We start from the raw sequence: 15,604 nt of genomic DNA on the forward strand, positions 1-15,604 counted from the left end.
GTCTGCCGGCCCCGGCCTACCCCGCCGCGGGGCCCAGACCCAATCCCTCGGAGGCCTGAGGGGGTGTAGGGATAACGGGCTTGTAAACCCTTTTGCTGTGAGGATTCCGGTAACGGGCACGTAGTTACCGGTGTGACAGCTACACCCGGGCTTGCTCCTCTTCAGGCACAGCGGTGTGTGGCCCGGGGCTGTGGGGTGCGGCTGCCTTTGAGCTGTGACACAACGGGTGCTTCCCGGGGAGTTTGGGCCGGCTGAGGTGGGAAATCCTGAGCTTCTCCATGGCGCTAGAGCTGCTGTTTCCTGTCACATCCACCTTAGGGACCTCACTGGGTGTGACAGCAAGGAGGGAGAAGCTGAGAAGACGCAGGCGATGGCAAGAAACAAACCTGGTCTGGCATAGCCCCTGTCCTGCTCCCTGGTGCAGCTGTTGAAATGCTCTTATGCCTCTTATCTGTTTCTGTTGATATCTGTTGTCTTTTTGGGAGTGCAGTGCTTGCTTTAGCATGCCTGAGAGTGTCAGCCTTGTAGTATGGATGAAGAGCTCTGTGTCTTTTCAACAGGCACATGTAGGATTGAGCGCAGGGGTTGTGGGTCCTCAGCTGCCACTTGTGCTGTGGGAGTACTTTCTTACATACACCATTATCCTATGAAACTTGATGTGGCTCCTACAACTGTAATGTGTGTGGCCATCTGTGGTCAGTCAGCAGGCAACAGTAGTGTGAAGATGTGATGTTCTGTCTCTGGAAGCGCTTGTTGTTGTGACTAAGCTAGTAATGGGTTATTTGTCCTGACGCTAGGTTGTGATAAGGCTTCTGATTTTCTCCAATGGATTGTTGCTGAATTTAGTGGAGGTGGCAAAGTCAGGAGCAGGAGCAAAGCACTTTATCAGCTTCATGGCTCAGTTGGAAACTCCAGTAACCTCGACAGTTGTGCTGTCTTGGGTGTCTTGTGTCCTTCAGGACGGAAGGACCTGTATGGGTGTTACCTGTGCTTGTGGAAGAGGATGGGAGAGAATGACCGTAGCAGAGCCAGTGCAGCTGAATGGTGCCTGATGAGTGGTGATTAACAGGCAGTGCTGGACTTGTTCTATGCTGGGGACAGGTTGCCCCAGTTGCTTCTCAAGTCGACTCCCATTTATTTTAGTGTGGTTCTTCTACCACTCTTTCATCTACTGTCATTTGTTCCTTAGGCTTATCCTCCAAAAAGGTACACGAAGGTGCTTTATGCTGCAATTTACATCTAAGTGTTCATAGTATATCTTTTTTTTTTTTTCCTGCCTTCCAGTTTTCTCATCTGCTCAGACAGTAAAATCTCTGAATCTGGGACAGGGTGGTGTCTGCTACCTGCACAGGAGAGCTCTGATCCTGATAACTACATTTGATACATCAATGCTTGGCTATTTAATACTAGTGGTCTCATGGGGCTGAGGAAGGGCTCTAACAAATGTCAACTTAATTGCTCTGTCCCAAAGCAAGAACAGCCTTTAAATGTTCAGGAGGTGTTTTCTAGCTTGTTCTTAGCTGGTAATCTGTCCTAGTACTTTTGTTTTTTCTTTTACAAGGATTTTTGTGGTCTTTAACCAAAATCTTCCATGCTACAACTTAAAGCCTGTTCTGTCCTGTCATATTCAGCGTGGCCACAAGTAATAGATTATTTCTGTCCTCTCTGCAGCAACTGTTTATGTATTTGAAGGCTGTTACTGTATGTCCCCTCCAGGCATCTCTTCTATAGTGCAGACAACCCTGATTTCATTTCACCCAGTCTTTTCATTTCAGTCCTTAGGGCTCAGATCACTTTTACTGTTCTCCTCTGGATTCTGTTCCACTGTCCTCTGTATTTTCTAAGGTGTGTGTGCAGCTGACATGATGTTCCAGTTTAGGCTGGGGTGGAATCTCAGATTAAATTTAAAAAAAAAAAAAAAGAGATGTATGCGGTTAGAGCACAGTGGAGGTGGTAGGAATGAGGCTGAGAGTCTTGAGGATCCTGGAGTGGAGCATAACCTTTGTGTCATGCCAATATTGCTCTGACTGTGAAACAACTCACCAGAGTTGTGGTGGTAACTAGTACCTGCTGTGTGGCTGATTCTGACAAAGACCAAACACCTGTGGTTTTTGTAGTTAAAGTATCCAGTTAGCAAGGAGGGATGCAGAGAGAATGGTGAGTTTCACTTTCATCTGAATGTGCTTCTACAAACTGTTCTGGATTTTACCTCCTTTAACTGCAAACATGCCTTTTTGCCTCCCAGGGGCAGCTTTAATCTGTTGTAGTGAGAAACACTCCTACTTTTCCCCCTTACGATCCCCTTAAATCCACTTATGTCTCCTTGTATTTTGATTGTGAGGCGTTCAGGTCTTTTGTTTGTGTTCTGCCCTGCCTGCTCTTGCCTGAGACCTCTGGGTTGCCAGTGTAATATAAATTGCTGCTATTAGGTAAAATAGGTGCTTTTTGCAGATATCTTGAGAAAATAATCATTTATTACCAGCACACGCTGATTAGGTAGAGTGGATGGTGCTTTTGTAGTCTTAACAAACTGAAGGAGTTGGGGGGGGAAAAAAGCAAGGTGTGGGAGAAAGGATCCGAAGAGGGAGGAATTAAAGGTGTTTTGCTTATGATACAAGAAAAGGGGCTGGTGCTTGTGAAACAAAGGCTCCCAATTCTTTAGAAAATGTAAGTACAGTTTTGAAATGTTACAGCTGAGGCAATCTAAAGAGCAACTGCTGCTGAAAAGCATGTTGCTGCTCTCTTTTATTCTTCACCAATGCAAAATTTGGCATTTTTGTGACCCTAGAATTAATCAGTCTGAGGAATTAAACTGTCAAGAAATTATCAGGAGAAAGAAAGAATCCTTTCTGTTGCCTTAGCTGCCCAACACAATATGTAGTGGGACCAGGCAAGCCCCAGAAGTGCTGCATGGAGGGTGATGAGGCTGCAGGGAGGGGAAAGTGCTTCCCATCGGATTGACTCGGATGTAGCCTGAAACTGCAGCTGAAGACCTCGGATGATAGATGCAGCTGTGTTAAACAGCTTTTTAATGAAGTGCCAAACAACACTCTCCTATGAGTGGCTAAAATGATTAATGTGCAATTGCTCCCTAAGGCTAGGGATGGGAAATAAACCTTTCAGACAGTCATGAAACTGTTCTAGGTTTGTAATTAAGTTGCTGTGCAGGAGGGTGGACATGCTCAGATAATGAATGGGCAGGTGCACCGCTGCTCGAGGTGTTTCAGCAATTTCGAAGATTTGCAGAGATGGGACTGAGCTGCTTCTGATGTGCTGGAACACATCTACTTGCAACCTGATGACATAATGAAGTGTGAACCTTATTCAGGTGATATTAACTACTTTTGAGAGCAGGGGACAGTTGTCATTATTAATGACCTTGTATTAATTTAAGCAGGGCCAGCCTCTAACATAAGACAGATGGAGAAAGACCAGGAATGTCTGACAAGTGAATTCTTAATTCTCTCTGAGTTATTAAACATGCAGACCAAGAATGACATCCTTTTGTATGCCACTAAGCATGCCATCAGCACTTAAATAAGTGTTTAGTCTTCTGTTGGGGAGGGTATCCAAAGCTGCCTCAGGCATGGTTTTATTAGAAGGGGAGGAAATAAAGCCAGTGTCTCTGAAGTCTTAAAACAAGATTTGAAAGATGGGGGGTTTTTATCAGTATTGACTTTTATTTTTCCAGTGTATTGGAATCCCAGAGTCTACTGCAGCAAAAAAGAACTGCCAGCAAAGCTCCTCAGCAAGGCTTATTGCTCCAGCTAAGGAGGGGATCAAAGGAGAGGTAGGAATTTGGAACACTGTAGCTCTGAGATGATCTGGCCTTCCAAGCCCATGGCACCTTGGAGCATGTTCTATAGAAAATGGAGATCTACTGGCTAAAAGTTCTGCTTTGCTTTGATTCCTCAGGGCGGGATGTCAGAGCTGAGTGACGAAGCCAGTGAGTCGGAACTGCTGAGCCGCAGTCTTTCCATGTGGCATGGGGTTGGTCAGATGATCTGTCGGGAAGAGCTGGACGTTCCCCTGGACTTGCATACAGCCTCCTCCGTCGGCCAGTATGAAGTGGTGCAGGAGTGTATTCAGCGGTAAGGAGGGGCTGGGGAGGGTGCAGGTTTTTGGTTGCTTGCTGCCAGTTCTGGTTTTTCACAGGCTGCTGTACAGGTCAGTCTAACGTTGCAATGGGGGCACATTGCTGGAACTCCCAAAGGGTTCTTAGGCACCAAGTTTCAAGGAGCAAGTCTGCTGATAAAAATTACCTCCTTAGTGATTTGGTGGAAGTTGTGCTAGAGCAGGTAGGAATTCCCATGCAGGATTCAGTGCTAGAATTTTTTTCAGCCTTCTTTCAATACAGTGATGGTAGCGACAGGCTGCAGGAGCCTACTGTGATCTATAGCTTCAGGACAGTAGCTCAGCTGAATTCTTTTCTCTGTTATTTAGTGGAGATCTGGATTTAAATAAGAGGAATTGTGGTGGCTGGACTCCACTGATGTATGCCTCCTACATTGGCCATGACACCATTGTGCACCTGCTGCTGGAAGCGGGAGTGAATGTGAACATCCCCACACCAGAAGGGCAGACGCCGCTCATGCTGGCCTCCAGCTGTGGAAATGAAAGTGTTGCTTACTTTCTACTACAGGTGTGTATCCCATAATAAACAGGTAAAGCCACAGCACACGGTTTAAATGCACAGGGTAGGATTCTCTCAGTTGCAACCAAAGTGTGCAATTTGTGTTCTGGTGTGAGTTCAGCTTCTTGATGAGGATTTAAACTCTCTTGGTGTCGCAGCACAGAGGGGCAGTGGCTAAGAGCCACAGCAGAGGGAATGCAGTAAAGAACATTCTCTCTTCTCTTGAAGCAAGGCGCAGAGCTGGAGATGAAGGACATTCACGGCTGGACGGCCTTATTTCACTGCACCAGCGCCGGCCACCAGCAGATGGTCAAGTTCTTACTGGACAATGGGGCAAATGCCGACTGCAAGTAAGGAGAAACCTGTCGTTTCATTTCTCAGATAATATAATTTCAAATATGAAAGCAGACATTGGCATATGAATGCCCTGGAACACAGGCAGGGAGAAGATATCTGCTTTTGTCTTTCCTCCTGTACCTTAGGAATTGTGGCACACTGTTAGCTAGTACAAGGACAGCTGACCTGCAAACTGCACAGTGAAGTCTGCCCATGTTGCCACTGTTTGCTTAACTAAGATCAAGAGAAATTAGATTTACTCCTTGTTTAATTATGGGCTAAACTATGAAAGCAAACAGGTGCAAGGCCTTCTTAATTGAAGTGCACTTTGCAAGTCTTTCTGAATATTCTGTGTACTTGGAGTTCAGTTTGTGGGTTTTCTGAAGTGTGCAGTGCATTCCTGTGCCTCGGGAACTGCCTGTACGTTTTTGTGTATCGAATTGCATGAGGTCAACAACAGGTTTTTTCTTTATTAGCTTCTGTAAAACTGATTTTGCTGCTGAAAGGCAGATTGCAAGTGGAAGAGTAATCTGTTGCTGTGCAGCCAGTAGACTAACACTTGACTGAATCTCCCTGTGGAGTTCCACTGAGTTAGAAAAGAGTGCAGTGGAACAGCAGTCTGTGGTCAGCTGAGGGTAGAGGCTAGAGACACCCTCTTAGGGTACGGCAAAGACTGCAGTGTGTTTCAGCTTTGATTATTCTAGTCCTTGTGTGTTTGTTCTCACTCTAGGGAGCCTGTGTATGGATATACGCCTCTGATGGAAGCCGCTGCTTCTGGCCATGAGATAATTGTTCAGTACCTTCTCAACCATGTAAGTGTCCAGTCAGTTCTATGTAAAGCTGAAGATCTGTGGTTGCAGCCCTTAGAGAGGAAGAACCACAAGTATGACACCAGACTTCTTTCAGTGCTTTGTTTGAGCCTTGATGACAGTCACTTCTGAAGTTCCAGACTTCCAAGACTGTTCTCAAAGTGTCTGCTTTCTGAAGGCTAGCACTCTGATAGTACACTGGCCTTGTGCAAATAGGAGGGAGGTCTAGCTGTCCAGATTTAGCTGAACAATGACTGAATTATGAAACAGATAATGCAATAATCTGCATATTTTTTACAGACTCGCATGCTTGGGCTAGTGGGTGTCTTCTACCTCCAAAAGTTTGAGCGTGCATGTCTCTTGACATTAAACAACTTATTTTTAACATCCCATTTAACTGGTCCAGCTTACTTCCAGAAGGAGGCAGCAATGCAAAAACATTCTTCAGATAAACTATTTCCTGTGGTGCACAAGAGCCATATACTTGGACTGCTTGGCATTCAGGGGTTGGCAGGATTGTTGATAAGTAGAAAGGCAACAAGGTATTAGTGGAGCTTGAACTGTCTATCAAAGGTGAGCCTGTATTTCTGAAGGGCTTGGAGGAACTAGGACAATTCTTTTGTTCCCCAGGATTTTTGTATATAGTGCCCTCTATGTACATTTTAAACATGTTTTTTCTATAGGGAGTGAAGGCAGATGTGAGAGATAACACTGGAGCCACAGCGCGGACACTGGCCATGAAGTATGGACATACGAAGATTGTAGGGCTGATAGATCTGCATGCAGCCCCTGTGCCCAAGGTCTTCTGCAGGGGTCCAGGTAACAGAGATATGGTTCAGCTTGATCATTTTAAGATGGAACCTGAAGGGTGATGCTTTGTATTTTGAAAGTATGTTGCTATGTTTATGGGGTAGTACGAGCTGGTCTGTCCTGGAAATATCAGTACTTCTGAGGATGGAAGAGGCATGGATACAACTTTTTTGTGTCTGCTGGCCCTTTTCTGACCTAGTTAAACTGTTTCACCTTGCCTTTTAACATTTCTGTTTTATTTTCCACTGCATTTATAGGAACAGTAGCAAATAAAGTAGGTAAATGAATTACTGTGCTGCTAACAGTCTTTGTTTGAACTACAGGAAAATATGAAGAGCTGAGTTCCTCAGATGAATCATGTTCTGCTCCCCAGAGACAGAGGCCTGTTCGTAGGACCAAGGGTCCCAGCATCCATGATGGGCCCCAGGCTTTGGCTAAGATAACAGCGGTTGGAATTGGGGGAAAGAAGCAGTCTCGCTATGGTGAGAATAGTCAGAAGCCTAATTCAGAGTCCTTTGAGGCCTCTCAAATGCTTTGCAGCTATTTCTGTGCCAGCATTTTTTTTTCTTTTGATTTGGGATTCATCTGTGGCTTGTACAGAATCAAAGATAGTGAACAGCATTGTACAAAGCTATCCAATTTCTGGTTTAAAAAGAAAACCCCTTGAACGCTCTTGTCAGGGCTGGATATTGATGAGTGGCACATTTCTGTGGAACAAACACTGCTCTTGCCTCAATTACTGTGCCCCTGACTCGAGAACAGTCCAGCTTCCTTTTTTGAGGTGGGCTCAAAAGTTTGAGAACCCTCCTCAAGCTGATGACAGAGGAAGTGGTCACACAGGCTGAGAAATCAGATTGTGAAAGTGAGCTTGCTGCTCCTAGACCTGTCAGTTTTGTCTTCCCTGTTGCTTGAAATACTACTAAAAATGAGATGATAAAACCCTTGCAGTAGGTTGAGAAAGATCATCCCAGTTCAGACATCAACCCCTGGTTGCAGTGGTATGAGTTTTGTTTTCTTGTGCACGTGTCATAGCCACAGGAATTTGTCAGGCTGATTACCTGGCTGTCCAGAATAGCCAAGAAATGGACTTTAAAGCATGTTCAAAGTTTGGTTCATTCTCTTAATACAGATACTGCCCCAGGCAGTGGCTGTACTGAGATGATACTGTCAGCTTCTGAAACAATAGTGGGATGTTACTAGTGCTTGAACACCAATGCAGAGGGGCTGGCTTTACAGCGGCGCTTGGCTGGGGAGGGGACATAGCTGGGACCTTGCTTTCTTAGGCAGATGTTTTTCTCCTTTGATAATTTGGTATGAAGGGGAGAGGACATGCTGAAAGCTGCTATTTAAGTTGCGTCTCTGCTATGAGGCTATTTCCTCTGGCTTTTTTCAGTACAACTATCTAGATTAAGTACAGCTGAAGTGTGTTTGCGTGAGGGAGGCTGCAGGCATGTGTGTTTCTGAGGTTTTTCTGTGTGCTTTTTAGGATGGAACCTGGTAGTTGAGAAGACAGTCTCTTATTTTCAAATCCCTGAGTGGTTGCTTTTCCTGCTGGAGCCTCCCTGGTAACTTGCACCCTCATCTTTATTGGTTTTCCCTTCTTGCACACAGAGCAGGTCCCTCCTCAGGGCTATGTTACCTTCAATGATGATGGCAGCTGTGAAGCAGGTGATATCCGGAACCGGGACGTTACCTCTCCAATTAATGAGCAGGATGTGGAGAGCAGCAGCAGCAGAGGTAAGTCACTGTCTCACAAAACAGTCTGGCTTGCAGTGCACTCCTGGATGTGAGACCCACCCCTTGGCTTGCATGTTCCTTTCCCACTAAGATGCTGAGAATTGGAGTGTCTCTCAGGAGGAAAGGCTGAGAAAGCTGGGATGGTTTAGCCTATGGAAGAGAAAGCTCAGTGGGGATTTTGTCAATTTGTACAAATAGTCTGAAGGGAGGGTGTAAAGAAGAGAGAGCAAGAGGCACCGGGTACAAACTGAAAGACAGGAGGTTACCTCTGAACTTTTTTTACTGTGAAGGTGACTGCATATGGGGGCAGAATGTCAGACTCTGGGGTCTCCATCCTTGGAGGCGGTCCTGGGTAACCTCCTGTAGGTGACCCTGCTTGAGCAGGGGTCTGGACAAGATGACCTCTCGAAGTCCCCTCCAACCTCACCGTTCTGTGAAGCAGCACAAAGGAAGGATCTATGAGCAGTTCCTAAATTAATAAAGGATAATGTGGCTCTGCATTGGCTCTAGGCTCAAGGAAAGGCCTTTCCTAAACTTTACTAATGGGAGTGCAGGCTTGGTAGTAATAACCCACTTTTCCACCCCAGAAATTCACAGAAACACAGACACTCAGCCTTCCTGCTTTCTGTGGTGCTAAACCAACTGGGAGAAAGATTAGTGCCTGCGATCAGACATGTGATATTTGTCTCAGAATTGTCTTGTGTCATGAGTGCTGCATATGAAACCTTGCTCCATGTTTCTTCTTCCTTTACACCTCCAGCAGGTTTTGCTGGTAATTGTGTAGCTGAAACAGCACTGACTGTAAAGAAGTTGAACCTCAAACTTTTTTTTCATATTCCTTTCCAGAGGATAATGCTTTCTACACCAACAACTTGGGAACTGTCAGGAGCAGCAGCAGCAGCAGTGAATGCCTGACCAAAGCCCTGGGGGTCAGCAGTGAAGGCTCCTTGGAAAGCAATGAGGTGGTTTTCCATTTTCCTTTCTCTGCCTTCAGCTTGGCCAGTGGTGTCATGCTTCCGCAGCCTGCTATGACTCTGCCTCCACAGGGGGCTGGAGTACCAGGTTGGGTGAGGAAGGGTGGTATTACAGGGACAAGAAAACCAGTTTCCATATTTGAAAATTATGGATTGGCTTGTTTGATCTCTGATTAGTAGCCAACTCTCAGAACATGTTCGCTCTAGAACAGGTTGTTGATGGCTGGTCACTAATTTTTAAGTTCTCTCCAGCTTCTAAGTCTTTGCAGATGTCCAGGTGGTGGTCAAGAAAGGATGTGGCTTGCTAGAGCTGGGTCTGTCCTTGAGCTTGGTGAGAGAGCAGGCAGTGTAGTAAGATTTAGAGAAGCACAGGCATGCTGTATGGGCATTTTTGAAGTACAGAAGGAGGAGGAAGAGGTTGGAGGTTACTCAGTGGTTTTACCTGGATTTAGAGCTTGGGACTTGAGGTCTGTGCTTGTTAGCTGTAGTGATCCTGGCACCTTTGAATGATCATCCTTGACCTTCACATTTTGTGGGTTTTTTCTTTTTCAGGATTCTGACCGTGCAAACAGTCCCCCTAGTCGGAAGCAAGCCAAGAGCTTTAAGATCAAGAATCGCTACAGCAGCAGTGATAGCCAGTGGACCCACTGTCCAGGGAAAGCTGGGGGCTCTGGTCAGCACCTAATCCTTCCCGAGCCCCCTGCCTATACAGGGCCCCAGGTAACTAAGCACAGAAAGTAGTCTCTGAAGTAATGTAGACTATGTCACTGTATCAACCTTGGGAGGCTTTTCCAAGGCTGCCTAAGCTTCTTGGCCTTCTCAGATAAAAGGGGAGTTGTCACCAAAACACCTTTTGGTTCCAAACCTCTGTCCAAACTTAAATACTTGTGAAATAGCAATTTCTAGCACAAAGAACTGTCTGCTTAGGTGTTGCTGTGCTTGGAAGGGTATTCTAGACCCCCAGGCCTGTGGCTATGCTTGGAAGGGTATTCTAGACCCCCAGGCCTGCGGCTGTTCTATGAAACATGTCTGTGGTGGGGAATAGGGTGGATGTTGGTGTGTCTCTTTTCTCTACACTTGTTACAAGAGGCAATGGTGCAGCAGACAGGCCAGTCCTGTTGTGTCGTGTGACTACAGAGAAGGGCAGTTAACCAGAGCAAGTCATGATTGCTGCTAGAACCCAGGAGGATGTAACAGCAATGTGAGGAAGCAGATGTTTATGATGAAGAGGCATGGCAGTGCTTTTGTTTGTGAGGGTATAAATAAGTTTGTTTTGGATGGGCTGCAGGACCTGGCAACATTCCTTGAGCAGATTGGGTGCCTGAAGTATCTGCAAGTGTTTGAAGAGCAAGATGTTGACCTACGGATCTTCCTGACCCTGACAGAGAGTGATCTGAAGGAAATAGGCATCACGTGAGTGTCTGTAATATAGTTCTCATCTTTCCCCTTACAAACCATGCACACAACCTGGTCAGCAAAGTTTTGCTAGTGAGTGCTTTTCTGTCCTGGCCATCTCCCACACAATTTTGATATCCCCTAGTTCTTGGCTGCAACAGCCTCCTGTTTTTTGGAGGTGCCTTGGAGGAACCAGGAGACTGCAGAGGTCCTCAAGGCATCTCCTTGGGCCTGGGGACAGTGTTTAGTCCCTGACAGTTTGCCGTTCTCCCACCAGTCTGTTTGGACCCAAGAGGAAGATGACTTCTGCCATTGCCCGATGGCACAGCAATGCTCGGCCACCCAGTGATGCCCTGGAGCTGGCCTATGCGGATCGGCTGGAGGCCGAGATGCAGGAATTGGCCATTCAGCTGCACAAGGTAAGAAGTCTGCCATGAGCTGCTCGATGACTTATCACACTGCAGTAAGTGATCGGTAGCATATTTTTGTTGTGCCTCTAATGGCCTGGGGTAAAGGAGAAAACATAACTTTCAGTGGACACACTCGGTGTCAAGTAGGTTGGGTAACACCATAAGTGCAGCTTATCCACTCCTCATCTGTGATCAAGTAGGTTGGGTAACACTGTAAGTGCAGCTTATCCACTCCTCATCTGTGCTCCATGCTTGTAAAGCCTTTATGTCTCTGTTTCCCATCCACCTGAGAACTGAAAGGGTGAGTGGGAAGAATTAAATACCTCCTTTTTTTCAGTAGTGTCACTTTTATGGTGAAGTTGTGTAGCTATTAGTGAACACACTCCTGTGGATTTGGGAAACTGGGCCTACTGAGTATCTTTGTAGATTGAGAGGAAGGGGGAATTGTAACTATGAGGCTGTTCTTGGTGTGGAGAGAAACTGTATTCAGTGTCCAACCCTTGTACACCTTCCTTTCCCACTGGGTTGGGCATACTGTTGCAGAAACCCTCTGACTGCCTAAGCCACGAAAATATCAGGGACTCCAGGGACATGTCGGAGTGGGCACGCAGCGACTGCGATGGGTTTACCCACCAGTACTCCCAGCCTGATCGTCCCTTCTGCCCTGCTGTAGAGGTGTGAAGAGGTGGAGATGATGAAGGGCCAAGTGTGCCAGGAGCAGAAGCTGCGTGCAGTGGCCGAGAGCTGTTTGATGGAGCGGGATGAGACCTGGAATGCTATCCAATGCCAGCTCAGAGAGGCGCAGGCCATCACCAAGGATGCTGGAGTCCTACTGGATCAGATCAAGTAAGTCGTTGGCAGGAAATGGCACTGAGGCTACTGGGAAATGGGATTTGGGCTGTACGGAGAGCAGAGGTCATGCTGGCAGTCTCACAGGTGATGCTTAGGGTGAGGCAGGAGAGCTCACCAGGCATCTGAACCATTCTGGATCCTGCCTGAGTTTCTGTAGTGGAAAGCCACAGCCACATGAGCAGACGTGAAGCCTTAATCAGATGTATGAGCTATCAATGGCCTGACTTTGCAGAGATGCTGAGTGCTCCTGTTTCAATGGGAAGGTGAAGGCACTCGGCTCCTTTGGTGTTTACCTGAGACCCAGTGACCAGGGCATAATTTTGTGATGGAGTGAACACAGGAAAGAGCTTCTAACTTCCAAACTGTATCAAAGGACTTGCAAAGTCTTGTCCACACTAGCAAACTATACTTTTGTTGCAGCTCTGACACCTGACAGAAAAACCTGCCCGTTCATTCACACCGCTGCCTTTGAGTTTTGTTTTTCCCCCACCTCCTAACATATCTTTTGTTCCCTTTGTGGTGCTTTTCTCCCTGCCCCACCTCCCAACATATCTTTTCATTCCCTTTGTGGTGCTTTTCTCCCTGCCCCAGTTGGACTCCTGTCATGGGCCCTGTTCTGTCCACTGATAGAACAGATGTCCTTGAAGGTGGCATTAATCCTACTGCTGTAGTTCCTGACCCAACAGGGCATGGGGCCTGCCCGCTACCCAGCCAGGCTGAAGTGGGATTGGATTCCAGAAGGCCAGCAGAGCAATGGTCCAGCTGTGAGGGGAGAGCACTTGTCTTTCCCCCTGTCTGAGGAGCTGAGGCTGTCTGGTAGAAGGGCCCTGCCATGCTCTTAGGATACGCTGAACTGATGGTGTGATGATGTTAGCCAGAGAAGTTTGTGTGCCTCTCTTTAACCTGCTGCCTGTCCTGAGGTAGCTTAATTTGCCCACTAGAAACCTTGGATCAGGTTTGATTCTCATATAAACCAGGCACAGCCCCTGGCTTGGGCTTTGTCCTGCTCACCCTGCCCCCTCCTTCTCTTCTCCCCCCCCAGCTCCTCTGTGGACAGGGGCAGAGATTGCTGTGGAGATGGGGCACAGTGGAGAGCGCCCCAAGCTTTGTCTGGGGCACGTCTTCCTCTTCCTGGGAAGGAACAAGGAGCAGTTTGTAACCCAGGGCGTTAGATGCGGTCCCTCGGCACCCCAAGCAGGTACTTGCAGGATGTAGGAGTGCACAGAGTGGCATGTTGTTCCAAGAAGTGTCCCTGTGCACCTCTGATGAGCTTTATCTTGTTTGGCAGATCCTGTCAAGCAGAGCTGTCCTCCCGGCTAACCCAAGAGCAGGCAGTCAGCAGAGCGGTGGACACAAAGGTGCAGCTGGGGACTGGTGAGAGCAGGCGGCCTGGTGAGCGTCCAGGTGAGGAAGAGCTCATCAAACTGCACAAATAGGTGCGAGGGGGGGTGAACAGCAGGACACCTCAGAGCAAGCCACAGACTTATGCTTAATTGCTGAAAGGATGAAGTTAGATGTTATTTGGAAACAGATGAACAGCCAAACCCTCAAAATTAATGTAAAAATTCTTGCTCAGGGAAAGTATTTAAGGCACTCAGGGTGTTTGGACTTTAACTGCAGCAGAGTTTCTCAGCAACTTTTGATTCTTAGCGAGTGGGAAGTTTTGGGGTCTGGCAGGTGTTTGTGGCTAATAATGCAAAGCTGTAGCACAGGCACCCAATGGCAGTCCTGCTTCATGGGCTTGTGGCTTCCCCACCCTACCCTGCAGCATGTGGGCACCTCGGGTCTGTTACCGCACCAGGGCAGGGTCTGAATCCGAAGCTGTGGCTGGTTCGCTAACCCAGTCTGGGGGATTGTGCTGTTCGGTCCCTGGGGCAAACTGCAGTACATGGCTGGGCAGGCTCGGCCCACCAGCTCCTTATCACAAGGAGTTAGCAAATGATCCTGCTGCCTGTGACATGCATCCAGAGATGTGATCTTTGCTGCCTTGTGTTTTAAAAGTGAGAATTTTAAAGTAGAGATCATGTTGATTTCTGCCTACTACACTTAGTCTCTTTGAGATTCTCTTAATATGTGACCCAGCCAGTATTAAGGAAAAAAACAAAAAACAAACCCCTAAGTGGTAGAATTTCCAGAAGAACCCCTCAGTTTGTCACAGGCAGTCCCAACCCTCTTCCCCTCTGACTCGGAACCCCCAACTGGAGCTTCTTTGGGTATGGATGCTTCACAGGAACACCAAACCCTTGTCTCTGTTCTGTCACAGAGATTGTGCAGATTGATTAAAAGTGTGGTTCTGATTTCTTGCAGTGCTGGAAGGATGGCCTCCTTCCTTGAAGTCTCTGAGCTTACCTGAGCTGTCAGCTGTCCTGGAGGAGTGTGTGGGAGAAATGGGTAAGGTGGGGGAGGACTGGCCACATGAAGTGTCTGTGCTGGCGGGGAGGTGTGGCTGGGCAGGCTTTTGATGATTTGGCAGTGGAAGGTTGGAGGGACCTAACAATACTCCCTTCATTCAGGGAAGTCTCTGGGCTTTGAAGTTGGTGCTGGCATTTTCTTGCACTTAATCTCACTGCAGAGCTTGGGCTCTGCCTCATCCTCTGCTGGCAAGGCCAGGCTGAGAGAAGGGCGTACATGTCCCCCTCTGCATTTCCTGCTCGGTGGTCAGAGCTGCTTGTGAAGTCGTTCCCAAAGCCTGTGTCCTGCTCTCCTGATGACAGGAACTTATCCCAGCAGCAGGTGGTCAGAGAGCAGAGACATTCCTGTGTTCAGGGGAGAAGGCAGCATGGAGGCAGGAACACAGTGGCTGAATGCAGACTGCAGCCTGGTCTTTGCTGCTTGCTGGCCTATTGCTAACACTGATTTTTCCTTTTGGTTTGTCCCCAGGAAAAGCTTTGCAGACTGTGACTCAAAACCTCCAAAGGCTCCAAGCCCCAGGGCAGAGTGGGCAGAGCTGGCTAGAGCCGTAGCAAAGCAGGAGGGTGAGTGGGAACTAATGACAGCCACAGAGGGCTGGGGCATTCAGGGGGGACATCGTTCCTTGCAGCAGTCTGCTGCTTGTGCCCAGTGCTCGCTCATAGCCTGCACACTGAGGCTCTACTCTAACTAGTCCTTATGTGCCCTCTGGTTGGTTTTCCAGTTGGAAAATTCTTAGTCCCCTTGTCCCTCTGCCCCACTGAAAGGGTGACTGTCCCTTTTTTTTTTTATTCCCCTGGTGGCTGCAGGAATACTGACGTCGGGTGACTGTTCCACCCGGAAGCTGAGTGTGCCTGGGAGAATGAGCGCGAGGGCCGTGCTGGCAGCACTGCAGCTCTGCTGAGAGTGCTGCAGCAGCTGGTGGATGCGTGGAAGAAGGTCTCAGCCATCAGAGAACATGCCTGGGAGAACAAGGGACAGCAGAAGACAACCCAGCAGCAATTTGGGCCTGACTGTTGTCGGGGTTCCCAGGATCATTGCTGTTCATACCAAAAGATATGAGGAGAAGCACCGAGCCCAAAAGGTTTATCTGCCTTAAGCTTCCTGAAGCCCTTGTCATCCAGGGCTGTGTGGTGTTAGAAAGCTGACAGTTACCCACAGCCATCAATCATCCTTTTCCACATCCTCTTCTCCCCAGGGCCTCTGACACTTGCCCTGGCCCCCTCTGTGCCACATGGA

At 47.8% G+C, this 15,604-nt stretch overlaps 1 protein-coding gene across 2 annotated transcripts; it reads left to right on the forward strand.

Moving 5' to 3' along the window:
- The first annotated feature begins 3,921 nt into the window (after nt 1-3,921).
- Nucleotides 3,922-14,919, forward strand: ANKS3 (ankyrin repeat and sterile alpha motif domain containing 3). Of its 2 annotated transcripts, none has more exons than XM_010085651.1 (15): nt 3,922-4,091; nt 4,444-4,642; nt 4,862-4,983; nt 5,700-5,781; nt 6,462-6,597; nt 6,912-7,070; nt 8,200-8,325; nt 9,172-9,287; nt 9,852-10,019; nt 10,588-10,712; nt 10,972-11,113; nt 11,778-11,950; nt 13,245-13,360; nt 14,264-14,347; nt 14,837-14,919. In XM_010085651.1, the coding sequence occupies exons 1-15, from the start codon at nt 3,922-3,924 to the stop codon at nt 14,917-14,919; spliced, it is 2,001 nt and encodes a 666-aa protein (XP_010083953.1). The 2 variants fall into 2 exon arrangements, with proteins under 2 accessions (XP_010083953.1, XP_010083955.1); XM_010085653.1 differs by having other exon boundaries at nt 13,245-13,330.
- Nucleotides 14,920-15,604: the final 685 nt, after the last annotated feature.

Source organism: Pterocles gutturalis, unplaced genomic scaffold (genome assembly GCF_000699245.1).
Source record: "Pterocles gutturalis isolate BGI_N339 unplaced genomic scaffold, ASM69924v1 scaffold17115, whole genome shotgun sequence".
NCBI classification, from domain to species: Eukaryota; Metazoa; Chordata; class Aves; order Pterocliformes; family Pteroclidae; genus Pterocles; species Pterocles gutturalis.

Coding starts and splice junctions, on each gene's coding strand:
- ANKS3 (XM_010085651.1), top strand. CDS start 3,922: ATGTCAGAGCTGAGTGACGAAGCCAGTGAGTCGGAACTGCTGAGCCGC. Junction 4,643..4,861: donor TTGCTTACTTTCTACTACAG/GTGTGTATCCCA, acceptor CTTCTCTTGAAG/CAAGGCGCAGAGCTGGAGAT. Junction 14,348..14,836: donor GGAGTGTGTGGGAGAAATGG/GTAAGGTGGGGG, acceptor GTTTGTCCCCAG/GAAAAGCTTTGCAGACTGTG.